General features: G+C 31.6%; 5 protein-coding genes and 3 long non-coding RNA genes across 13 annotated transcripts; 3 read left to right on the top strand and 5 right to left on the bottom strand.

Annotated features, from left to right (window-relative positions):
• The first annotated feature begins 110 nt into the window (after positions 1 to 110).
• Positions 111 to 5,649, top strand: LOC100643999 (Fanconi anemia group M protein). Of its 2 annotated transcripts, XM_048408367.1 has the most exons (13): positions 111 to 606; positions 744 to 911; positions 1,011 to 1,183; positions 1,305 to 1,394; positions 1,500 to 1,724; positions 1,793 to 1,946; positions 2,016 to 2,137; positions 2,209 to 2,328; positions 2,399 to 2,564; positions 2,663 to 2,817; positions 2,891 to 3,140; positions 3,224 to 5,175; positions 5,256 to 5,649. In XM_048408367.1, exons 1-13 carry the CDS (start codon positions 438 to 440, stop codon positions 5,511 to 5,513), a joined length of 4,002 nt encoding a protein of 1,333 aa, XP_048264324.1. In that variant the 5' UTR covers positions 111 to 437; the 3' UTR covers positions 5,514 to 5,649. The 2 variants fall into 2 exon arrangements, with proteins under 2 accessions (XP_048264324.1, XP_048264326.1); XM_048408369.1 differs by lacking the exons at positions 111 to 606; positions 744 to 911 and having other exon boundaries at positions 1,343 to 1,394.
• LOC125385632 lies at positions 1,950 to 3,445 on the bottom strand. Its single transcript, XR_007225114.1, has 2 exons — positions 3,371 to 3,445; positions 1,950 to 2,126 (listed from the first exon to the last, which is right to left on the bottom strand). It is a non-coding gene; the product is annotated as an uncharacterized LOC125385632 (long non-coding RNA).
• A 1,171-nt stretch (positions 5,650 to 6,820) lies between the features above and the next one.
• On the top strand, positions 6,821 to 11,836 carry LOC100644115 (plasma protease C1 inhibitor). Its single transcript, XM_003392985.4, has 15 exons — positions 6,821 to 7,263; positions 7,532 to 7,734; positions 7,829 to 8,011; positions 8,113 to 8,326; positions 8,407 to 8,624; positions 8,679 to 8,870; positions 8,962 to 9,112; positions 9,185 to 9,388; positions 9,878 to 9,945; positions 10,021 to 10,206; positions 10,284 to 10,712; positions 10,799 to 10,993; positions 11,087 to 11,225; positions 11,303 to 11,426; positions 11,530 to 11,836. The coding sequence occupies exons 1-15, from the start codon at positions 7,230 to 7,232 to the stop codon at positions 11,534 to 11,536; spliced, it is 2,547 nt and encodes an 848-aa protein (XP_003393033.2). The 5' UTR covers positions 6,821 to 7,229; the 3' UTR covers positions 11,537 to 11,836.
• On the bottom strand, positions 10,746 to 12,155 carry LOC125385629. Of its 2 annotated transcripts, none has more exons than XR_007225112.1 (3): positions 11,838 to 12,155; positions 11,047 to 11,258; positions 10,746 to 10,903 (listed from the first exon to the last, which is right to left on the bottom strand). It is a non-coding gene; the product is annotated as an uncharacterized LOC125385629 (long non-coding RNA). The 2 variants fall into 2 exon arrangements; XR_007225113.1 differs by having other exon boundaries at positions 11,047 to 11,210; positions 11,838 to 12,152.
• Positions 12,156 to 13,617: 1,462 nt separating this feature from the next.
• Positions 13,618 to 17,773, bottom strand: LOC100644387 (inosine-5'-monophosphate dehydrogenase 1b). 3 transcript variants are annotated; one of them, XM_048408507.1, is made up of 4 exons: positions 17,686 to 17,773; positions 16,885 to 17,190; positions 16,421 to 16,800; positions 13,618 to 15,933 (listed from the first exon to the last, which is right to left on the bottom strand). In XM_048408507.1, exons 3-4 carry the CDS (start codon positions 16,751 to 16,753, stop codon positions 14,689 to 14,691), a joined length of 1,578 nt encoding a protein of 525 aa, XP_048264464.1. In that variant the 5' UTR covers positions 16,754 to 16,800; positions 16,885 to 17,190; positions 17,686 to 17,773; the 3' UTR covers positions 13,618 to 14,688. The 3 variants fall into 3 exon arrangements, with proteins under 3 accessions (XP_048264464.1, XP_020724234.2, XP_048264460.1); XM_020868575.2 differs by lacking the exon at positions 17,686 to 17,773 and having other exon boundaries at positions 16,421 to 16,803; positions 16,885 to 17,263; XM_048408503.1 differs by lacking the exon at positions 17,686 to 17,773 and having other exon boundaries at positions 16,885 to 17,262.
• Positions 17,774 to 18,548: 775 nt separating this feature from the next.
• Positions 18,549 to 21,320, top strand: LOC100644629 (TBC1 domain family member 20). Of its 2 annotated transcripts, XM_003392988.4 has the most exons (6): positions 18,549 to 19,227; positions 19,297 to 19,416; positions 19,627 to 19,870; positions 19,991 to 20,194; positions 20,293 to 20,512; positions 20,586 to 21,320. In XM_003392988.4, the coding sequence occupies exons 1-6, from the start codon at positions 18,960 to 18,962 to the stop codon at positions 20,889 to 20,891; spliced, it is 1,362 nt and encodes a 453-aa protein (XP_003393036.1). In that variant the 5' UTR covers positions 18,549 to 18,959; the 3' UTR covers positions 20,892 to 21,320. The 2 variants fall into 2 exon arrangements, with proteins under 2 accessions (XP_003393036.1, XP_012163105.1); XM_012307715.3 differs by having other exon boundaries at positions 18,549 to 19,416.
• A 127-nt stretch (positions 21,321 to 21,447) lies between these two features.
• Positions 21,448 to 24,107, bottom strand: LOC100644508 (phospholipase A2 group XV). Its single transcript, XM_003392987.4, has 7 exons — positions 23,709 to 24,107; positions 23,485 to 23,627; positions 23,167 to 23,401; positions 22,830 to 23,057; positions 22,583 to 22,754; positions 22,352 to 22,474; positions 21,448 to 22,271 (listed from the first exon to the last, which is right to left on the bottom strand). The coding sequence occupies exons 1-7, from the start codon at positions 23,809 to 23,811 to the stop codon at positions 22,052 to 22,054; spliced, it is 1,224 nt and encodes a 407-aa protein (XP_003393035.1). The 5' UTR covers positions 23,812 to 24,107; the 3' UTR covers positions 21,448 to 22,051.
• A 412-nt stretch (positions 24,108 to 24,519) lies between these two features.
• On the bottom strand, positions 24,520 to 24,971 carry LOC125385636. Its single transcript, XR_007225120.1, has 2 exons — positions 24,864 to 24,971; positions 24,520 to 24,671 (listed from the first exon to the last, which is right to left on the bottom strand). It is a non-coding gene; the product is annotated as an uncharacterized LOC125385636 (long non-coding RNA).
• Positions 24,972 to 25,272: the final 301 nt, after the last annotated feature.

Here is a 25,272-nt window from a genome sequence, read left to right on the forward strand (position 1 = left end):
TACTTTCAAATTAATTCCAGAAATTTCATATACGCATACAAATCAAAAAAGATCCTATCAGAGGAAATCTTTGATCCAATCTTGTGCCACATAAAAAAATTCCCTAGTATGATGTAGCTTTTCTACCGGTTTAGTAAAAGGAACAAAATTTAAGTTTCAATAAGTTTCATCGTACATAATAGATATATAATGTTTACATTTTGATCATTGTGTCAATTTATTGTTTACTATACAAATTATTATAAAAATTACAATTTTTATTTCACAGGTTAACTAATTATCATTAATTATATACGAAAACAGTTATTTGCAAATACGAGTTGTTTCGAAATCTGCTCAAAAAGTTATTCTTTATTAAAATATATGTAAATATACCAAAATGATAAAATATATAAATTCTCTGTAACTGGGAATTGATTGAAAGAAGAACTTTGCAAATGGAATTATCACAAAATTCTCGCATTTCGTCTGATGAAGGAACAAAAGGATTTGATTTATCTGCTGGTAAAACATGGATATATCCTGAGAATTATCCTATCAGAGATTATCAGTTCAATATAGTTCAAGCATGTTTATACAAGAATACATTGGTTTGTTTACCCACTGGTAAGTTATTTTTTAAAAATATTACATACCAAAAAGCATATACATATATTTTATTTCTCTCTTATATATATATATATATATATATATATATATATATATATATATATATATGTATGTATATATTCTATTCTTATTAGGATTGGGGAAAACATTTATTGCTGCGGTTGTAATGTATAACTTTTGGAGATGGTATCCATGTGGGAAGGTTGTATTTTTAGCACCCACCAAACCATTAGTTGCTCAACAAATTTTCGCATGTCATAATACAATGGGAATTCCTAGTATAGAAACTATTGAACTTACAGGTATATTAATGATATATTAATAGTCCGTGAAATGTTTTAAATATTATATAAATTATATATTTATATTTACCGTACTATCAAAATATTATATTGTTACAGGAGCAGTCAACCACAAGCAGCGTGAAATAGCTTGGTCAAAAAAAAGAGTAATATTTGCTACTCCTCAAGTTTTTCATAATGATTTAGACAAAAACGTTGTACCTAGTAATTTAGTAAAATGTGTAGTTATAGATGAAGCTCATAAGGCATTGGGAAAACATTCTTACTGTGAGGTATCTATTCCACACAAGAAAGTTATCATTCATAAATAAGTAAATAAAGGAACGCCAAAAAGTTTTAATTATAATACTTCTTAATAAGTTGAATAATGTGCAGTATGTTTTATATTCATAGTGCATTCGAATATTAAATGGAAGGAATCAAACTTTCAGGGTATTAGCCCTTTCTGCTACACCAGGAAATAAAATTGATAACGTTCATGAGGTATATTTTGTTATATAAAGATTACTAAAATGTATATAGACATTACTGAAATACTTTTTATAGTTGTACTATATTTTATATAAATAACTAAATTATCTTTTATAGGTGCTACAGAATTTATTAATTGCTCATATAGAATTAAGAGATGAAACCTCTGTGGATATTATACCTTATATTAATAAAAGAAGAGTTGATATAATTTTAGTACCACTTAACAAAAAATTAGCTGAATACAAAGAGAGGTATATCTTTATCATGGATCGTCATGTTAAAATTTTACTTCAACATAATATCCTTCATGGACATACAGCAAATATTTCGAAAGGAAGGGTAAATTATACTACTAGATATTAGATGGTAATAATAATAATATAAGACGATTTGTTTCATTGTTTTAGATATTTCATTTATTGAAGGAATATCAAAAGAAAACACATAAATCAGGAAATTATGGACAAATTATAAAGACATTAAATATATTAATGACAATGTACCATGCTTATGAACTTATGATTAGAGATGGACTTCGAGCGTTTCATAAATTTTATCAAAGTATGGATATTTTGTTTTCAGTTTATTCATAAAATTTACATTTAACTACTTATTTCATTGTTCTAATAGATCATTCTGATAAGTTTTGGATGAATGATGAACCACAATTGCAGACATTGCTTGAAGATATTACAATGTATCTTGGCCCATTCCCGGATATACAGAATTTATGCGAAGAAGCTGAAATGGAAGTTCGTACAACCTTATATGAAATGTAGGAAATTTGATATTTTTTTATGTGTAACTCAAAAATTAATTTCAGATACCACAAAATCTTATATTTGGACATACTAAGTTTGACAAGTTAAAAGAACTACTTCTGCATCACTTTAAGAAAAGTGAAGAGAAACAAAGCGATACAAGAGCTATAGTATTTGTCGAGGTTTGTGATTTTCAAGTTCATTGCTGCAGTAAAATTTTATTATTGTTATTTTATTATTTCTCTTGTACAGTATCGAGATATCGTGAGTGAAGTTTATATTCTATTGTTACAATGCCGACCATTAATAAGGCCACAAATGTTTGTTGGCCAAGCTGGACAGAAACAAAAACAACAGATAAAAGCGTTAGAGAATTTTAGAAATAATCATGTTAATGTTCTTATATCTACAAGTATAGGTATGTAGTGTAATATATACAATAGTAACGTATAAAGGAGTAACACACTGTTAATGAAAATAAAGCTTTGTGAAATATTTTTGCCTGATATTTAATAGGAGAAGAAGGATTGGATGTTGGAGAAGTAGATTTAATAATATGTTTTGATGTATCTCAGCATTCACCTACGCGGTTAGTACAAAGAATGGGAAGAACGGGTCGAAAACGTGATGGGCATATAATTATTCTAGTTACAGATGGAAAAGAACACGAGGTACACAAAAACATAACATTCCAAAATATTTAAAATACTTGATATATTAGATGATAATGTTGTTATATTATAGACATTAAAATCCACAATGGCTAGAAGAGATTCTTTGAATTATAAGATAATAAATACAAGTAACATTTTCTCTTCGCTTTATCAAAACAATCCTCGTATGATCCCTGATGTTTTCACACCGGAATGTCTAAGAATGCAGATTTCTGTGCAACCAAAAAGTCCAGTTACAAAATATAAAAAGAACAAAGGAAAATCAGATAAAAAATCAGAAAAAAAATGCCAGAATACCTTAAAAAAAATTAGCAATACAGGTAAAAATCTTGTAAAATTGTTTTCATTACAGTGTTTTTTGTATGTTGTTTTAATAAATACGTTAATTGTATACGCACTTTAGAATCCAATTTTGAATCGCAAAAAGATGGAACTAACTTTACAATGATGAAATATTTGAAAATCGAACAAATTAAAGAACACAAAAAGGGTAGTTCCGAAACATTTAATTCCGAAATAATTCAAAACAATAACGGTTGTAAAACTATACCGTTATCAGATGTGAAAATTCTTTCTTGCGATAATGAGGCTGTTGATTTTCTTACGATATGCGCTTTAAGGATCTCTGAAAAAGAAGAGAAAATAAAGAATGAATACAAAATCGATAAATGTCACATATCACCATATTCTACTAAAAAAGATTTCTTTGAATTTTCTATACCTGATATTAAAATTCTTGATTGTTTAATCACACTAAACGATGTCATTCCACTTAATTGTAATAAAAATAAATTAGATAACGCTAGTGAGAACAACGATGATAACGATTTGTATTATAACGAATCTGTATTGGAAAGTAAAATAACAGAAATCGTTGACAAATCTCAACGACTATCGTGTTCTAGATTTGAAGATTTGCTCGACGATAGTAGTGATTCAAACGAAAATGATTTATTGGATAATGAAGAAAATAATCCTCAAAATAGCAACATACACTCTATTTGTGATCTTTCAATCGCTTCCGATCGATGCGCAAAGAACGACATTTTAGAACCAGTCGAAGCGGGAAATAAAAATAACACGTTGCAAGATTTGGAATTTAGTACGTTTGAAGACTTACTGGATGAAACATCCGATGATTCTGAAACTGATAATTTTGAACGAAATTGTACAAAAGATACCGATGTTAATAATGATGTACAAGTAAAAAATTCTCCCGATGATATAAAGTTAAATCACAATTTCAAATCAAAAATCAATATAAGTTTGGAAGGAACGATCGAAATAAACGAAAATTTTTCTTCGACTCCAGTTCACCAATGTAAACGTGATTTTGAAAAAAATTGTAACGAAGAAACGGCAGATAAGAGTAGTTACCCGTCGAAAATATTTGAATTTGAAGATAATCGCATTTTTAGCATAACACAAGCAATCGAGGAAATACCTCTATTAAATTCAAACTCAATCGATTCGAAAACGATCGAGGAATCTGAAGATGATATATTTCAAGACGAAAGCTTCTTACAGCAAATCGATGACCAGTCAAATTATGATAAGGAAATGGTTAACCCAATTGAATATAAAGATGAACAGAATTTTGATAAATCGGAAAAGCCAAACGGTTCAAACGATCGATCGGTCGATACCGAGTTAAAAGTGGAAGAATTCGAATGGAATGACGATTTTGAAGTTCCGACTGACGCTGTAGAAAATTATGCGAAATTCGACACATTTGAAGAAAAACGAAAGAGCGAAACATTGGTAGAAGCGGAAACCGATCATGAAGCGTATTTTTCAGATGACGAAGAATGGATTTCATTTAAAAAGTCAATGGATATCTCAAAGCAGAATGCTTCTCCATGTACGACTATAGCGAAAAAATTAGCGAACGTAACAAAGTGTCGGAATTCAAAGAACAGTTGCTCCAGAAATAAGAACGATTCGATGAACGATGATTTATCCGCAAAAGAGGAAAGAAGCATTTACTTCGTCAGCGAATCAAACGATACAAGAAGATATAAAAGTAAGAAGAACGAAGTAGAATGTTTCCGAAAGCGTAATCGCAACCGAAAGTTAAGAAAAACAAAAAATGAATTTATATGCGAGGAAGCGGAGATCTCCCCGAATGACGATACAGCGGACGAAAGTTCTGAAACGGATGATGATCTAGAAGATTTTGTTAGGTATACACAGGATATACATGATACATCTGACATGCACGCTCATTACTTACAAACCGTTAGGAGCCCGATAAAAAGACAGGGTGGTTTCATTTTCAAGCAGCAACGTACGCTTAATTCTAGTATAGATGTATATTCACAGGCTTTAACTCAAACAGCAGAAACTTATATTAATGTAAGTAAAATAAATAGTCTTGCAAATATAAAAATAATGTGCAAACGCATAAATTTAAAAGTGGTGATGCTGTTTTTCAGGATTCCTTTTGCATAGCAGAAGATAAAAGTGACGGCAAAGATATTACTCGAGACAGTGAACTGTCTGAACTAGAGAAGGCTGAACTAAAGCTTGAAAAACGAAAACGTAAACGGTATCGCGATAAAAAATCGAACCAGCAAGCAAAAAGAAGTAAACGGAGAAATATAATAAATTATTTTAGTAGCAGTAGTGAAGATGAGGCTGAAATATTGCGCAAACAGATAAAGGATGAATCAATGTTGTTAAAGCAATTGTGAGGCGTCATTAACGTGATCGAGTATATATAGCGATAAATCGATAATTTTTTTTCACTTTTGTAATATATATTTTCTAGCATAAAAATTACCCAGTCTTCTATTTATTGGAGATAAAGAATAAATCATATAATTCGGATTTCGTACTTGAATTGTCATCACAACCTTTTTCTAAATAGGAATTAACAGTAATTTATAATGCACACAAAACAAACGTAATGCGTTTTACGACCATAGGTATGCGAGGAAAACGCCATTTCAAAAGTGAAATTTCCATTCATCTCTGACTAGGATTAAACCGTTAATATACCTGGAATTTGAAAAAAATAACTTTCCCTAATGGTAATTTACCTGGACGATCTTCCTTCCTTTTTGAGTCTTGAAGGTATATAAAGCTAAGACTACGAATATTTTGCTGAATCATCTGGGTCGAAAGTATCGAGTAAAGTAAAGATTTTATTCGTTCTAAAAAGTATCTACTAAATTCTCGTTCAATTTTTACGAAGCGAAGCTGTGGTTTTACCATATTTTATAGTTTACCGAATCGTAAATGAACGAATTTCTACTTAAATATCGTTTGGCAGGTAAAAGACCAGATAGCAAAATTAGCTTACACTTATGTAACTACGAAGACCGTAAACGCAGTTATCTTCTTGATTTCGAAAGCTTTTAATAAATATGCAGCCATACAAAATGGTAGATACGAAGGTACCAAACGAAAAAAATTGCAGGAGGCGATCAAAGATTCAAGCACCGAATAATGCTTTCTTATGGAGACATTATCAAACGTTAAAATTTATTCCATTCGAATTGCTAATTGAAAAGAACGTGAAATTGTTTATTAATTGGTAAATACTAACGTTACGTCGCGCGAGATGATTCATGCGATATCCTTCGTTGTCTGACCGTCAAAGGCCTACGCACCGCTATACAGGTCCTTAATTTAGATTTATTAAGGACCTGTATAGCGGTAAGTGGAGCTTTGACGGTCAGACAACGAAGGATATCGCATGAACCATCTCGCGCGACGTAACGTTAGTATTTACCAATTAATAAACAATTAATTAATTTAGAAAATTAATTTAGATTTATTAAGGACCTGTATAGCGGTACGTGGAGCTTTGACGGTCAGACAACGAAGGACGTCGCACGGACCATGTCACACGACGTAACAACTAATATAACGAAACTATTTTAATTGTGTTCGAATTGATTTTTATATAAACCTAAATCAATACAAACGACGCTACATGGTATCCACGCTTTTATTTTTAAATCAGAAGTAATTTGATGTGAATTGTGAATTATGTTTGTCTGGGTCGCTCGAGTTATTCGATTTACAAAAACAAAGACGATAAATCGAATATTTAAGTATTGACATCTACTCTAATCTCTATCCAGAAAAAGTCTGCTCGTTTTTGATCGTATAGCCAGCGAGTTGTTTAAATGAACGCGTGGACGAACGACGGACAGACGGACGAACGAACGAACGAACGAACGAACGAACGAATAGATAAGCCGACCAACCGGTTTCTTTTTAGTTTTCTGAATACCCGTTGGATGTTAGTTGATTGAGATCAGCACATAGCGAATCGTTGTATTAATAGAATACAGTGAATCGCGCGGAATTGTTCGTGTAGATTTGAGTATTCAACTGCATTGTCTGGACTCGTCGTTGTTCTTATTCCTTATCCAACAGTAAATTGAAGTCGAATAACCATGAAACGTGTCGTTGGAATAACTGGAATAATGGGTAAGAATAATTGGTTTTTCTTGTGTAGTGTGAAAACATAATCGAGAAGTGAATTTAAACGATTTTGCAAATGTACACATAAATTTTTCTGGACAATGCAGCAGATGAACGATAACGTTTACTTTAGTTTGACATTTTTACGAATTTTATTTATTTTATTAATTCAAACTTGAAGTTTTTTTTTCTTTATTCGATCACTCGGTCCATGATCATGTTTGAAAATCACGATCGTCGTTCACGATCATACGGCGATATTATTTACTTCCAGGATATCTGCTGGTTTCATATATCGTTGCCGTGACCCTCACTATAAAACAATGTAAGTCAGAGATAACGAAATCTCCGTCTGATTTGGATACGAACAGAACTACAAGCACTGGTCCTGTAATTGTTAATCGCGACGAAGACGATGAAATTTTTATACCTTATCAAGGAGAACGTTTTAACATATTCGATTGGGCATTGTTTAGAGTAATAAGCGTCAACTTTTAATTACACATCAATTGTATACATACACGTGCATATATACTTTCATTTTGACAACATTCAATTCGCATTATCGTAGACTATGAGCAAGAAATATTCTGGGAATATGTTGCTCTCGCCTATATCCTTAAAAATCGTATTGGTATTGTTGTACGAAGGAGCTCAGGATGAAACTGCACACGAACTCGCTACCGCCATGCAATTACCCGCCAACGAAAATGTTATACGAAAGAGATTCTCCACTATTTTACAATCGCTGCAGGTAATTTTCCGGAAGTCTGAATTTCGTGAAAACCAACGTTAAAAAAATACGACGACACGCAGATTTTCTTTAAAAAATAATACTTGTCGCATCTCTCACAGAGCAATCCTCCAGCGTACATTTTGAATATTGGAACGAGAATTTATATCGATTCAAACATTTTGATCCGACAAAAATACGAAGCCACTGTGAAAGCCTATTACGACACCGACGTGATTTCCGCGAATTTATCTGACGCGCAGCCAGTCGTGCAAGCGATTAATGATTGGGTCAGCAATATTACCGATGCTAACATAGATCAAATGATAAAAGATGGTAAAAATGAAACAACGATAGTAAGCAGCAATAAAACCAACAAACGACGTACTTTGGACAAACGAGTTTTTCTTTTTCAGAAAACAACGTTAAGAATTCTTTGATGCTGATCATGAACACGCTTTTCTTCAAAGGATCGTGGCGTCGCAAATATTTTTCTCCGGAAAATACACGAACGGGAAAATTTTATACGATCGATAACCAAACTATAGACGTACCTTTTATGCATACATTCGGTCGATTTTATTACGCCAACTCGCCTGAATTAGACGCCACAATTCTACGAATTCCATATGACGTACGTTCTTCCTCTTTCTTTTTCGTTTTTTCTTCTTATCTTACCTTATTTTAGGGACGCAAGTTTGCCTTGTACTTGCTATTACCACGGAATAAAACATTAGATGGAATAGAACACCTCGTCAACGAAGTTACTCCTTTCGTGTTGACACGATACGTATGGCAGATGCAAAATCTGCCCATTGCTGTTACTATTCCTAAGTTTAAATACCAGTTTTCCAGTCACATGGAACCCGTTCTCCGTGAGGTAGTTTTTCTCCTTTCACTTTCTTCACCTTTTCCCTTTCATTCGTTTACATTCATTTCATTTCAATACTTCTACATCTTTGTTTCATTAGGTTGGTATTCGCAATATTTTTGATGATACCGCGACATTAACGGGCATAGCTCAAACCAGACGAATTTCGAGCAATCTCAAAGTTTCGGATATTTTACAAAAAACTGGTATCGAAGTGAACGAAAATGGCACTACAGCTTATGTGGCTACTGGTAAATTTTCCTCTTTTGCGCTCTCCTATACGTATACATATAAAATATTACTTTTTCCGCTTTGTTTTCTAGAAGTTGATATTGGGAATAAAATCGGGGAGGAAATCTTCCACGCCGATCATCCATTCGTATTCTACATCGAAGATGAGTCCACAGGAACCGTTATCTATATCGGCAGGATGATGAATCCTCTTGATACAACCGGTAGTACCGCTAGCTGGGAAAAATATTTGTCTCAATCACCGCCCAGGCTTAACGCAGGGATATCAAGTGCAGGTTAATCTCTTCTTCCCGGCCTTCGTGACAATGAGTTTTAAAACAACAATTTTACTTTACAATTAAATACTAATTTAAGATAACGTAATGTAAAGATACAAGCAGGATTTAATAACTATTCTATGCATTCGTTTCTTTTTTATACTAATCGTTGCACAAATAAGTACTTAAACGGCTTTGTATACCAATAGTTAATAAAACACAACATCTTCCTTTTTCTTTACAGTTACTATACCGCTTTTTACTACTTTACTGTTCTATGTATACTTGTCTATGTAAAATAACGACTGCTGCGCTCGTATTGCACGAAGGTTCTTTCCCTAGGTATACTTAAAAATTACGCTTAATCTCTTCCTGTTTCGTGACATCATTATACGGTTCCTCGATAACTTGTATCAGTGGTAACGGATAATGGCCTCCTGTCCTTCTATTTCCACAATGAACGAGATAACACACTACATACGATTATTAATATAAAACTATTTTTAGACTCGATTTCCCAAGCAGGCTTGAATGCCGAAGATCGAAATAATCTTTTCAATATGTACTTTCCACAGGTAAGGTGAACTCGACATCACACGGGTCGAATAATCGAAAGAAATTAAATCCGATGTACTCTTTTTCTACCGTAGGCTCTAACCAAGAAATATAAAGATGGAAATCTAGTATCATCGCCTGCAAGTGTTAAAACAATCTTGACAATGTTAATGGAAGGTGCGAATGGTAATACGAAATCGGAAATTATTTCGGTATTAAGATTACCGGAAGGCAAGTCGCGTAGAGGAGAACTCGCACAACGTATTCTCGCGTCTTTAAACGTACGATATCGAAGTTTATAAACGTATATGTATATAGAACTGCTACGAATAAAGGCACGAAATCTTTTTAATTTCAGAGAAATGAGAACGGGACGGAAATTGCTTTGACCACACGATTGTGGATACACGAAAATTTACGCGTATCAAATAATTACAAAAATATTCTACGATCACGTTACCAAGGAGATATAGAAAGCGTAAATTTTATGGAATCGCAAAGTACCGCGCGCCATATCAATGAATGGGTTCGTCGTGTAACGCACAATACGATCTCTTCGGCTTTGTTATTAAATGAGCTTCCACCTGATACGCGTCTCATTTTGACTTCAGTCATCTATTTTAAAGGACTCTGGTTAAAATCGTTCGATAAGGCGAACACGAAATTACAATGCTTCTATATTCCTAATGGCGAATGTAGAAACACGTACTTCATGAAACATGGATCTATTTATCGATATGCTTATATACCCTCCATTGAAGCACATGTTTTAGAAATTCCATACTCGGTAAGGCAAAAATCTCGAAAGCAATCACCGAAATAAATGTCACATACTTTATTATAACGATGTAAATGCATTGATAAATTTCCCAGGATGGTAAAACATCAATGTTGACATTGATGCCAAGGTCTAGAAAAAATGATCCATACCTTCGGATATTATCCGATGATTTAATTACTGTTCCAGTTTCTGCGATCCTAGCAAATTTGAAAAAACAAGATATTACTATTCATCTTCCGAAATTCAATATTGAGAATAACCTTGATTTAGTGCCCACGCTACGACACGTATGTAATATCGTACACGAATTTATTTTTAATGGGAAGCAAAGTATACTTACTAGTAAGTAAAGATTAGTGTTAAAATTATTCTCGTTTCAGTTGGGTATCGAGAATATATTTCAACCTAATACGAATTTGTCCAAAATGATTTCTGACAGTTCGATACATGTGGCTAGTATCTTGCAAAATGTTAAGTTGGAAATAGATGAAGAAGGAACGCTAGCTGCAACCGATACAGGTTTTTGAACCTTTCTTTTTTAATTTGATTCGTCTATAAAATAGTTACAAAAATATAGTGATAGAATACTGTTACAGAAATCGGATATAAGCTTCTGTCATCATGGAGTAACGACGTTAAAATGGACAGACCATTTCTTTTTATGATTATTGATTCCGTTTTAAACATGACTTTATTTTCCGGTCGTTTTATCGAACCACTGTAAGTAGTACCGACTGTTTACGTTTAAATTAGTTTGTGTTATGTTATATAATTAAAAGTTATATGAAAATATTAATAATATATGTGATTTTTATTTTGACAGTAAATAAAAAACATAAACACAAATGATATTTAAATATTATATTTAAAAACATAATACGCGACCATCACGCATGTTGGAAACTTTTAAGTTAAAGAGAACGGGAGAAAAAGGGAAATTGTGGAATAAACGTAGAATGAAAACAAGGAAATTTATTATTTTATTTCGCGTTAAATGTCAAAAATTAACTAAGAGAATAACGTACTAAAGTCAACGACAATGTTTAAGGAAGTTTTTTCCATACAAATACACGTAGACGAATATAGATAGTAAGTTACTGTAAAGATAAATAAAAAATATTGTACACTTACTTTACTGATGCTTTGCTACAGCCTACAACTGAGAGTGTGACGAAAATTGAAACACACCAGTCTTATTTTATTGACGGTCAGTGATGATTTGTTTCGTAAAGAGTGGGGTAATCGGTATTCCCCTCTCCCCTGTCTCTCATCGACGCGCAAGGTTTTGGGTACAGATCTTTCGTTTTCGTTACGTTCACATTTCTTAACATACAAACTTACACTACCGTGATAGAGGAAATTTCGTTTCTATAAACAATATAAATTTATATCATATTTTTATTCGAATTGTTCTTTATTTATACAATAGCATATCTATATGATATACACAAACATACACATCTAACATAACATAATTAACACTTTTGATTACTTTTCTTCATATTGATGTTTAATATGTTTCCACAGTTTCTGAAACAAAAATTATAGATCATGTTGTCTGACTCTTATTTTCTTTTCTTTTCTTTTTTTTTTTATTTTAAGTCTAATATACCTGTTATGCAATGCTTTTTATAGGATTACTAAAATTGCATTCAACTTATGAAAATGAAATATTAATTTATATTACTTTACATAGCTTTATTCGCATACAATTTACAATAGCATATGATATATTATTAAATGCTTTATCAAAAACATAAAATTAAATGAGATTGAGCATGAAATTTATTATACAATAAGAAATAACTAGATCGAACTAGTACTATTTTAATCAATTTGTTATACAAAAAAATATTGTATATTTTTAAAATATACAATATTTCTCACTTGTACTTGTATATTTATACATACCCCCTCATTCAGCCTGTCGAATATTTTATCCCCAATCATATCAAATCCTCGTTCGAAGAAAAAGGTGGCTGCTAGAATGCCCAATGTGAATGTAGAAGATCTTTTAAAAAAGTTATATAGAAAAGTCATTATCTTGACTTCGATAACTATTTTTCGAAAAAAATTATTAATTTCACAAGCTCCTCTTATTATTGACCGCAAGCAGCAGCACTCTTTATATACTTATTCTTATTACTCTAATACAACAATCCAAATGACGTAAATGATCGTTAGGTTATGTCACAAACCATATATAATACAGATCTATCATTCAATGAAAATTTGTATCGTATATTTCATGTAGATAAGCACTTTGTGTCACTTGCAATATAAATCGGTATTGAGCATAAAATAAAATTACAATCACAGAAAAATCTGTTACAAGTTACAACATTAATAGTGATATGAAATTATATAGTACGGGGCGGGCCATCGACATACAATTGTAAATGGGATAGAAAGTGAAGAGTTCTATAAGGGTATTCGATTCGGCAACGCGCCAATCAGACATTTGCCGAAATACGTATTCAAATTATTAAGTACATATGTCGGGATACTTCAAATTGTCAATTAATGATTGAATTGCAGTACTAAATTTAAATTCCTCTATCTTTTGATCCAATTCCTTTTCCGCAGTATCAATTATCTATAAAATAATACAAAAAAATCTATTTATCGCGATCTCGAAAGTAATTTAAAAAAAAATTTAATATCTACATTTTTTTGTGTTTCTAATGGTAATAATAATAGATCTAAGTATGCAATTCGAAATTCTGTGTAAAACATTTTACGATACATAAAACCATTGTTTCAAATTTCACACTTTTTCGAACTTTTGTTTTTGTTTTATTCGCAGAATAAATTTTGAATTATGTACAAAAAGAGTGCGATACGTATTTAATGATCTATTTTATTCGATAGAAGTATTTATATGGATTATATGATAATAACTTACACGAGATATATTTAACCTTAGTTAGGGCTTTATTTCAAATATACAATTTTGTTATAACAACCTGTGTAAAATTTGCGGCTAATAATAATAAAATAGTTTATATTGTATGTCTTTAATTCGTATATTTTGAATTATAAAATTGTCTTACAATTAACTTAAATACTTGGATTTAGGTCTTTCCCTTCAAGAGATAGCTTATATTAAATCAGAGTCATAAAAATATATTTTGATAAATTATATTAAAATACCTGATAAAGTATAACACTGTAATGTAATGGATTCTTTTCTATCACGTTACAATAGAAATGAATAATCAGCTAATAAACAATTAAGCCGATTAAATTACTTTCAAATAGCATCTCCATAGTTTGGCATTTAGATCTTGAATCTTTTTCTTGCTGCATTGTAGATTTTTAAGGGTATTATGTACTTTCCAAATACATTTTTAATTTTTTTTATTAAAATATTAATGTGATTTCATAAGAATCTCAAACAGTGTACATTTTAGTGATTTAAATTAGATGTAAAGGATGTAGTAAACAAAGAATGCAGCAAGAAAAGAATATTACAATAATGTATAGTTATAACTTGTTTAATAATTCAGTCATATCTGTAATGTAAATTAGACAGATTAATCTATATAAACAATGGCACGTATGTATATACACATAGTAATAAATTTAGTTAACACAGAAATGTGAGAAAATTTATCATGTAAATTACTAACTACATTTATAGGATTTAAAAAAAATTAATTATCAGTAACTTTCTCCTTTCCTTGTATCATTCAATATTTCTTACACATGTATATATATTAGATACATATTTGTATCTCATAAGTACATTATAAAAAAAGGTTCTTAAATTATTTTCATGAAATAATAGTGAAATAAATTTCACTTGTCTATCATTAAAAAACAATTTGTTTCATATATCTTTGCATAGTTATATGTTTAGGTATAAGCAAATATATGAGTTCATATAATTCAGGACATAATTTGTTAAAATTGACAAGTTATATCCAATTAAATGCAGGTACTCCTCTTTTTGTAAGGTGCTCATTTAATATTTATCTATTTAAAAAAGTCTCTTTTCATATGAGAAAAGGCTATGAACATTCCCTTCTTGTTGAGCGGAATGTGTCCTTCTTTCGAATTTTAATTCTCCACTATACAGCATAGATCTTAAGGTAAATATAGACTTTGCTCCGATATCTTGGCATCCATGTTTAATGCCACATATTAGATAAGGTAAAAACTTTAAAACAGTTCCTTTGTCAACTATTGAGCCACTAACACCTTGAGCTATTTTCAACTTGTCCGCCTCATTATGAAAGTACCTATCCATTACTGAACCATGTGCATCTTTTCTATTCATAGCTTCTAAGGAGCCCATACCTCTATATTTCTTTAAACGTACACCATCACTAAAAAAATATTCACCAGGTGCTTCTGAGGTACCAGCTAATAAAGATCCCATCATAACTGTGCTAGCACCCAAACTTAAGCTTTTAATAATGTGCCCAATAGATTGAATGCCACCATCAGCTATAACAGGTACACCAAATTTTCTTGCATATTCTGCAACTTTATATACAGCAGTTGCTTGAGGTCTTCCCACAGCCATAACTTCTTGAGTAATACAAATAGATCCACAACCCATGCCAACTCTTAAAGCATCAGCTCCAGCTTCTATAAGATTTTTAGCTTGCAAAGTTGTTACAACATTCCCTGCAATTACCTGCAATTCTGGATATTCTGATTTAATGTACTTAATCATATCAATTTGATATTTGGAATTGCCTTGAGAAGAATCCAAAACAATAACATCAACACCAGCTGTAGTAAGATGTTGCAGTCTTTGTTTATCAGCATTGCGTGTACCAATAGCAGCACCAACCAACAATTGTTTATTCTCATCTTTACTAGCATTTGGATAGCTACGATTTTTTTTCAAGTCAGTCCGTGCCATTAAAGATACTAATTCCCCTTTCTCATTGACAATTGGAAGTTTTCCTTTTTTAGATTTCTCAAGAATTACATTTGCCTCTTGTAATGTTACACCAGCAGTTGCAGCAATCAGATTCTCTAATTTTGTCATTATTGATTTCAACTTTATGCATTGTTGATCTGTTGTATTTTCCAAAAAATCAATATCTCTAGATGTTACAATGCCTAATAGTTTGCCTCCAACTTTTCCTGTATTTGTAATAGGAACACCAGAAAAGCCATGTTTAGCTTTCACATTTAGGACATCTTTAACTGTATGATTGGGTGATAGAACTACTGGATCCCTAATGAAACCATGTTTATATTTCTTGACCTAAAATCATAAAAATTGAAAAAAAGATTTAGACACATTGATGTAAAACTGGAATAGCTGAACTTCAGTTCAAGGGTCATAAAATTATTGTTCTTCTTATTTAAAACATTCAATTTTACAAACGCATAACTTTCAAAGCGTTGGATTCTTAAAGTTAAAATTTATATTTTTGGATTTTACGCATTGAAAACTATTCAATGACAAAAAAAGACGCCAATAATTTTATGTCTCTTAAATCGGAGTTAGATCGGAAATTATTTACCGTCGATTTATATGTTGTCATTGAAAACTAATAATGTTATTATTCGAATCGAAAATCGAAAATCGAATCGAATTCGAAAAAGATCATAGATACAGATAGACGAGATGAAACTTGCATTCCATTTATATGAATGGCAAATGTGTTTGTGAGGGAAGTTGTGAGTTACGATAAAAATTTCGCAGTTGTACTAGACAAACGAAAATGTTTAAATTAAAAAGTATATACCTTATGTACTTCATTGGCTTGATATTCAGGCGTACAATTATGATGTATTATGCCAATTCCTCCACATAGGGCCATGGCAATAGCCATGTCGGATTCTGTAACTGTGTCCATGGGAGATGATACTAGCGGTGCTTTAATCATAATCTTTTTTGTCAATGGCGATAGTAAATCAACCTCGTTGGCAGTAAAATCGATATAACCGGGTAAAAGAATAAAATCATTATAGGTGAGACCATCGCCGATAGCGAATAATTGTGCTGCTGAAAGTCCATCATCTGGTAAGGGTACATCTGCCGGTTTTGTATCACAGTTACCAATCACAGAGTCTGCCATTGTTTTTTTCTTAATCGACGATTATTTGTGTGAATTGGTGTCCTTTCCTGCTGTAGAAGATTATGTGTACTTTAATTAATATTACAACTACCATATGACAAGATGATATATCACGCTTTTGTAACACTGACGTTAAAAATCGCGCGTCTTTCCTACTCCCGCGTGTGCTGAACCGGAGATGTCCAGGCAAAATGACCGAAGTCAACGTGCGCACAGTGCATTTATAACTTGTAGCAGCTGTAGTGTACGGCGTTACAGTTAACAGCCAGCGTTGTTGTTGTTACCAGGTGGAGGGAATAAAGGGAAAGGTCGGAAGGTAGTGGGGGAAAGTAGTACAGTTAGTAACTAGTGACAAGTTACTCGTATTGTATGATTTATTGTAAATGAAAGGATAATAACGGTGTCTACTTTAAATCGATCACTTCTTCCCTGGATACCTGCAATTTTATATAAAATGATATATGATGTTGTTCACATGAAATTAGGGGGAGTTTAAGTCATCATTTTACTCCTTTCGAAACTGTTTGGGAAATATAAGCCTTTGGATTTTGTGATTTTTGTTCATTTTTGAGAAAATATGTTGTACGTTCTAATTTATATCACGGAAACTATTTATCCTGTTGAGTAAACTTCGTTTCGTTTAAATCGAAAAAAATAGCTTTTTCTGAATAAATGTTTATTGTGTTGAAAAATTATGAACAAATTTTTATTTTGCAAATTCCACTTCAAGGTTGCGTTTTTAAAAATTCCGAAAGGTTACTGTCATATTTCTTGAAGTTTTCTCTATAAAATAGCTAAATCTTGTGTAAGGTAGATGGACCGCGTGGTCAGTTTCATGGTAGGCTAACCGAACCGAACAGATATTAAATTTATTGTTCCAGTGAAATCTACAAAAGAAGATATTCTTACAGGGTCAATACGATTATTTATACCTGCAATAGAATTTGGCTAATCCACTCTTGGCCAATAACAGTACTTTTATAATAATCAAATTTCTACAAGTTCCCTCATTTTATGCTTATTTGTAAAGAAATGTCATTGTGTAGTAGAATCTATGAGATGGTAAATTCTTTCCATCTGCATAGGATCAGAATGGGATAGAAAGAATGGCATGGGTAGGATTATAGGATAATTTTATGAGTGTTTGTTTTTATCTGAGTCATTCATAGCATTGTTGAGATCTGTTTATATGCCCTTTGCCCACTGATATGTACAGTCTACTATAATGTATACTATTTATACGAGATATGAGATTACCATAAACCAGCTATACCGCAGTTGAAGCAAATTAAAAGAGACTATATATGCCAGCGCCGCTATCGTTCGACTGATGTATTAAGGGAAATTGGCGCAAAGTTCAAAAAGTGGAGTTTATAAGAGACTAAACTAATGATGTAATACAATAATATATTATTATATTGTGTATGTAATATGATATACGAATAGCAAAATAGTAATACAAATTGCTTGAAATTCAAAAAAGTTAACTACAGCAAATGAAAATAGTGTTACTGAAATACGCATATAAATATAATATGAGGTAATATGTATGAGTAATGATTAATGAAGTTCACAGAAAGGGAATAGTGAATTTAAAATATTTCTAATATTTCTCTCGTTTAGTTTATTATTATGCATAAAGATGTACTTATACAGTTATGTCACATCGTATCCATTAGCGACAGTGTTGAAGTGAGGGCGAAGGGGAATACAGGGAAGTGAAGTACACTGGTCGAATGATAGTGGCGCTACATACTAAAGCCATGATATGTCTAAGATCAAATCGTTTCATGGGATCTTGTATTCATAGAGTACATATCAGTGTCTCGATCTGGTAACGCTAGTCATAGGCAAGGATTACACATATATATTATATATACGTAATCTTACTTTATGCTAGATCAGTTATGTTAGAAATTAAAAGTGTAACATTAAAATATTAAAAGGATTTTACGAAAACTCAAGCCATGTAATATATCTATTTTATACCTTATTTGTGGAAACATAAAAGCAAGAGAAATGATGAGCCACGTCAGCGTCTGCTCAATTTCAATTAATAAGCAACTTCTCTTAAGAGTGAGTGACGGTGATCAATGCGTGTCATTCTTGACAGATTGTCATTGTTCTGTCAGAAGCTCCGGGAGATCTCTGTAAATTTTTCGTATAATGGCACATCATTTCGAAAAATTTTTGGTATGAATTTGTTATGTCGAATAACATGGAGCCCGAGGAGGACGAAATATCTTTGGATTCCAATGTCCCAGAAATGATTACGGAGATGTCAGATCCTAATGAAAAGCCTAACCTAAAAGTTAGGCGAAGGAATGTAATTGAAACAGTAAATTTTGTATCAAAAGAAGAAACTTCTGATACAAAAAGTGATGTACCTCTTGTAAGAATGTCCGATTCTACGAAGGCATGGTACGATAACATTATGCCGCAAATACCTGACATCGCAGATTTTAGTTTGTCAGGTAAACAAAACGGAGCGTTAAATCACGAAAACGATAACAGTTTAGTAGAACATAATTTTGGTGATACAGAGCCATTGACGAATAGAGAACGGATGAAGATAAGTGTTATTCGAGGAAGCGTCGCCAATCCGAACCTAACATTAGGAGAACTGAAGCTACTGGGTTGCAGCAGTGAGGGTTTAGTTAATGGTATTTTATTGACATGATCATGCATTATTATCAATAAGAAACCTCTACATGAATAATACAATGTAATTTGTTGTTATACCTTTGCTAAATGAAAATTGTATTGTACAAACTTATTTAAGATAGTAAAACATACACTTATATATAGGTTCCTTATTGAAAATAATTTTATATCATGTAATTAAATCTTGTAGTCATAAAGATGATCTATAGATGATATACGAAGGGCTTTGTGGCCAACACTATTGCGGCTCTCGGAAGAAACTACTTTTTCTATAAATGGACTAGAAACTATACACAGTCATATACCAAATGAGGTCTACCAACAAATATTAAAGGATGTAGCACGCAGTGGCAGCCATATTTCGCAAAATGCTACACAACATGAGATTGATCATTTTCATGAACAGTTAACACAATTAATGTGTTGGGTTCTTCACAAACATTCTATGTTGAAGTTAGTATTATATATACATTTACACATCACATGCAACGTTTCCATATTGTTATAATTGTGGAAAAGCTTGCTATAGACATATGTATGTTGATAATACAAAATAAAATAATACGTACTTAGTTATTACCAGGGATATAATGATATAGCAGCAACTGTACTTCTTGTCATGGGCTTAGAAAAAGGTTTGCGTGTACTTGAAAGCATTTCTTTAGAATTCCTTGAAAGATTTATGGAGAAAACAATGGAAAAAGTGAATCAAGAATTATTTTATATATTTGCACTTTTGGAGAGAGTGCATCCCACCTTATTAGAACACTTGGAAAAGTTTGTATAATATAAACACATATTATATATATTTGATAAATATATATTTTACATGATATTTGTACAGAATTTTAAATTGAATCTATTTTATGTTATAGTGTAGAATTATTTCCGCATTTTGCATTGGCTGAATATACAACATGGTATGCGCACAAGTATGCGGAAAATAGAAAACTGTTACACAGATTATTTGATTACTTTCTTGGCAGTCCTCCACTGATGCCTCTTTATCTAAGTACTGTGATCGTAGCACATAGAGCAACAGAAATTTTTAATACTACACCTGATATGGGTCACACGCATAAAGTTTTATGTACTGTGAGTAATGTTTAATAAAGTAAAAATGCACTAAAGTCTGTTTATTTTACATAAGAATTATCTTTACTTATAGTTACCAGATGACCTACCTTTTGAAACGCTTCTAGTTGAAGCAAAAAATTTATATCGTGAATATCCACCTGAATCTATAAGTAACGATGTTAGAGAATTCGATCGAAAACGAAAATGTAAAGAACAAGAATGGAAAGCAAAGGCAGAAGCAAGTCGTCAAGAAAGAGAAAAACAACGTCAACTCAGAATTGTAAAATCAGCGCCAAGAATACCGTATCGTATCAGAAGTTACAAGACGATCACGGTAGTAACTATTTTGGCTCTGGGATTGTATGCCTTTTTGAGATCTTCATCTGGTCTGAACTGACATTAAATGAACATAATCTATTTAGATAATAGATTAATTTATGTCCTTGAAACAAAATTCCATTTTATTTATATGCCATTGGTTTGGTAAATAAAACAAATTGTTGGGCACACAACATAATGAAATAATGATGTACTATTATAAAATACATGTGATAAGGACCGTTGGTGATTTTACTAATCAGTGATTAAACGAATTTGTTTCTGAATGTATTATAAGGAACATATTTAGCATTCCTGTGCTGCCTTTATGCTGTGTTCTTTGAAATCGATATGAACCTTTTGTGCACACATATTTACAGTGTCAGAAATGTAAACAGATCTTTGAGATTGAAAGGGAAGGCAGAGACAAAGCATACATGTGCTTGCAAAAAATATATCTGTAATATGTATATTTTGAAACATTAAAAAAGGATTTTTAAATGTGAAAGATATATTTGTTGTTTAGATTATTATCGTATTTTTACGATCTGTGATGCAAGTATGTATATATTCAAATTTGCAAGTAAGAATTAACTTAGTATAACAACAAATTAATGGTTACTAATAAAAAAATATAATTTTATAATTTTATTTATTCCCGTTCATACATTTTCAGTTATATTTCTATTTGTCGTGTGTGATTTTTATCTGAGACTTATTACAAGAAATATACATTGCTGTAAACAATTTGTACTTTCAAAGGCTTTGTTAAGATTTAAATGTAAAAAAATTAAGTTATATTATAAATAGAGAAATCATATAATGTATGTTCTAAATGAACTTGTACCTGAGATATTAAGATAGGAAAAATGTGCTAATAGATTTTTAATATATTACATAGATATTATAATAAAGAATAAAATTTCAAAAGTAATATCAATGTCTAAAAGTATAAAATAAATAAAAACTATAATATATCTTTGTAACTGTTTAGCCATAGATAAACAAGAGTACAAAGCTGGAGTGTTATTATATTTTTCTAATATTAATATTTACTTAATGGAAAATATACTAATAGTTGTATATATGTACACATAATCAAAAAAGTATTATTTCTAATCGTAATTTCTTATCGTGAAATATCATTATCGTATTTCTATAATTTATTACATCTTTTAATTATTTGATTTGGCAATTACACTGGAAATTATACTTAAAAACACAATTCCTTGAATAATATCATACTTTTAAAAGAATTTTGATATAATTTAATACAGAACTATTGTTAAGAATTTCCATGTGATTTACACCAGGGAAGACTTGAGAATAAACTTTCCGTTTTTGCTTACCCTGCCAATACTTGCAACCCTCTAAACTTCTTAAATTTACGGTACCATCACCATCACCAGGAATTAACTGAGGAGTTCCTTCTATTGATATACCAGGCTTATAATATAACCTAGAAATAATTTATATGTAAACATCCGACGAAGCTTGTAAAGTGCTATTAAATTGATGATAAGGATAGCATTAACATACTTTTCTACTGTATCTATGCCACTTCCATACAAACAATGAACCTCAACCTCTGGAGCAGTAAAATCTAATTGATATTTTTCATTATCTTTCCTAAATTCCCAACCATTTGGAACATTTATATCTCTACAAGATTTAATAAATATCATTTTTAATAACATAAGAAAACTATTTAAATATTATTAATACTAACAATTACATAATTCATTAATTATCGTATATAGTATATCTTACATCAGATAATCTTGTAATGTGAGTAATGTGTAGTTCTTTTGTTCTGACTGTACCAATATTTCTGTGTCTTTCCAGAACAATCTTGATGGCAATAACCACCCTAAGCTAGGACTAGTTATCTGTTCATCTTTCAGAATACTTTGCCGTAAAAGGTATGCGCCTAAATCATCTCCTACAAGAGGGGAATAATAAAAGTATAATTATTTATATATATATAACATGCATACATATTATGCGTACTTCATACCAACTGCAAAGACTTTAAGTGCTTTAACACTGCCACCCCAAACAGCTGAAAGAGTAATCAGACAATTGATGTATTTATCTTTCCACTTCTGAGATTGACGTTGTAAAAATATAAGTGACATTGGTCCACCCATACTGTGTGCTAGTAATGTTACAGGGACTTGATTATTATTGTTATATGTTTCTTCAACCAAATCTTTCAATCTATTGAAAAACATTTCATTTTCATCTGAAAAAGAAATAAAGATTTTCTCTTTGAATCATGGTAAAATTAAAATATAATGATATCATGTAAGCACAACTATGTAATATATATTTTAATAATGAATTATACATACTAGGTGCTTTTCTAAAATCATAAGGTGCACCACGTAAAGAATGATTTCTGACATATCCAAGTTGATTCACTAGCATGTTACCAATGTCTTTAAAGTATGCTCCAGGAGAAGCTTTACTTGGATCTAAATATTCAACAACAAATGGATCACCCCAACCTGGTATACGTATATCAACACCATCTTGATTTCTTGTTGTTCTTGTAATATTATCATAAGTTAATTTCATATTGTCAATCTAGGATGCAATAGAAATAATAAATAAATAATTTGTTATATACTATTAAAAGTATAAGAAATATAAAATATGTCAACAATTACCCAGCAGTCTATGATGACTGGTACAAGTAATTCTAAATTTAACCAGATATTAAAATATTCAGCAGAAACTTTCTCACATAAATAATGCACCACTGTGGTTTTGTTGATTTTTGCTTCCACTTGACTGCCACCATCGCCTGGAACTTTTAATACAATAATTATATTAATTTCAATGTTCAAAATAATGTATTAAGAAATTACTTCATATAATGAAAAATAATTACCAAGTATAACGGGAGATATTTGTTTATTTCTAGAATGCCACGATTTTACAGATATAAAGCAAGATAAAGAAATAATTGTGTATATAACAAGATATAAACGCATTTTATGTTAAACTCTTCTACTGATTAGATATGCAATGACATTAAAATTGTACATTTCAATTTATATTGTATAATTGACACCACTATTTGGGATAGTCGTTGATTCAAACACAAACACGCACAATAAACAGATCGTTGCATTAACAATGAATTTTTTTCTTTTGGTCACGTAGCTGATAGTACGCAATCAGCTGATGACGCACACACTTGAGATTCGTCGATATAGAAAATATCGCACTCAATACGATAATCGCCGATGAGCATGGAAAACATTCAGCCAAAAATGAGTTCCAAGAATTGTTGCCTCTAGCGGTCAAACGGTTGAATTATACGCACATCTCTCTCTCCAGTGCAGTTTGGTACTTTTGATGGGAGAAACCTGTGTATATACGACAAGAGGGGAAATTTCCATATCTTGAAAATTCCAGGAATTTTTCGAAACTGAAGTTTTCGAGATTTTGACCAGAACTTTGAACCAACTTTACGATTTTGAATGAAGAGGATATGATCTTGTAGAAGGTGACACTATTTCGATAATTCTTGGAATTTAGTGTTATCTCTCGGAATTTTCGAAAGCTATTTCGCGGTCATTTTATTCTTCCTCTTTAAATTCCGCCTGTTCTTAACCATTTATCGATTTCATTTTTTGAATTTTGGTGGGTTTTTGTGGGATTCAATAGCGAAAAGAATAAATAACAAGATTGTAAAATGTTGCTGAACTATTCTGATTTATTAAAACTCCTTCCAAATACATTTTGTATAAGTAGTTTAAAATAAGTAATCTCATTTTTTACTTTCATTGTATTATGTGTTTCCAAGAAATTTGTTGTTGCTAGTTGCTGTTGGTGGCTGCAGCTGCTTCTGGTATTATGATTGTTGTTCCCGTCCCCAATATGTTTGTAATCAATAAAAAAAATACAATTTACTTTCAATGTTTACGTTTCTTTCTAGGTGCGGTAAAATCACTTTTACATGTTCATGCGTATTTTTAACAATGGTGCCCAACTTTTCACAAGAGTCCCAAACACATAAATTTCATTGATAATAACGTACCGGATCAGTTTGTGCAAAAAAATTTCTGTTTATAATTTTTCCCGGTAATGGATGTTTTGAAGACTAATCTGACAGGTCTACCTTTGCAGCGACCCCTACCCTATACAGTGCGCACATTTTTTCTTCTGTAGACAGTACGAATACACTTTCCCTCTCGCCGTGTATACGCATGTTACTCCTACCAAAACACCGGAGAAGAATATGCGTAGAGTTCGGCTGGTGACCGCTAGAGGTCACCGCTAGAGGTTTTATTTTTAGTGCGCATATTTTGGCTGACTTTTTTAACATTGCATCGGCGATCTTCCTACTTATCCCTAGTACAATCTGTTAATACATACATGTACTGTAAGATAAATATCATGATAGGAGCTTGTCTAATGTCTGAGAAAATAAGTTATAAGACAAAAAC

This window comes from Bombus terrestris, chromosome 1 (assembly GCF_910591885.1).
Source record: "Bombus terrestris chromosome 1, iyBomTerr1.2, whole genome shotgun sequence".
Taxonomy (NCBI): Eukaryota; Metazoa; Arthropoda; class Insecta; order Hymenoptera; family Apidae; genus Bombus; species Bombus terrestris.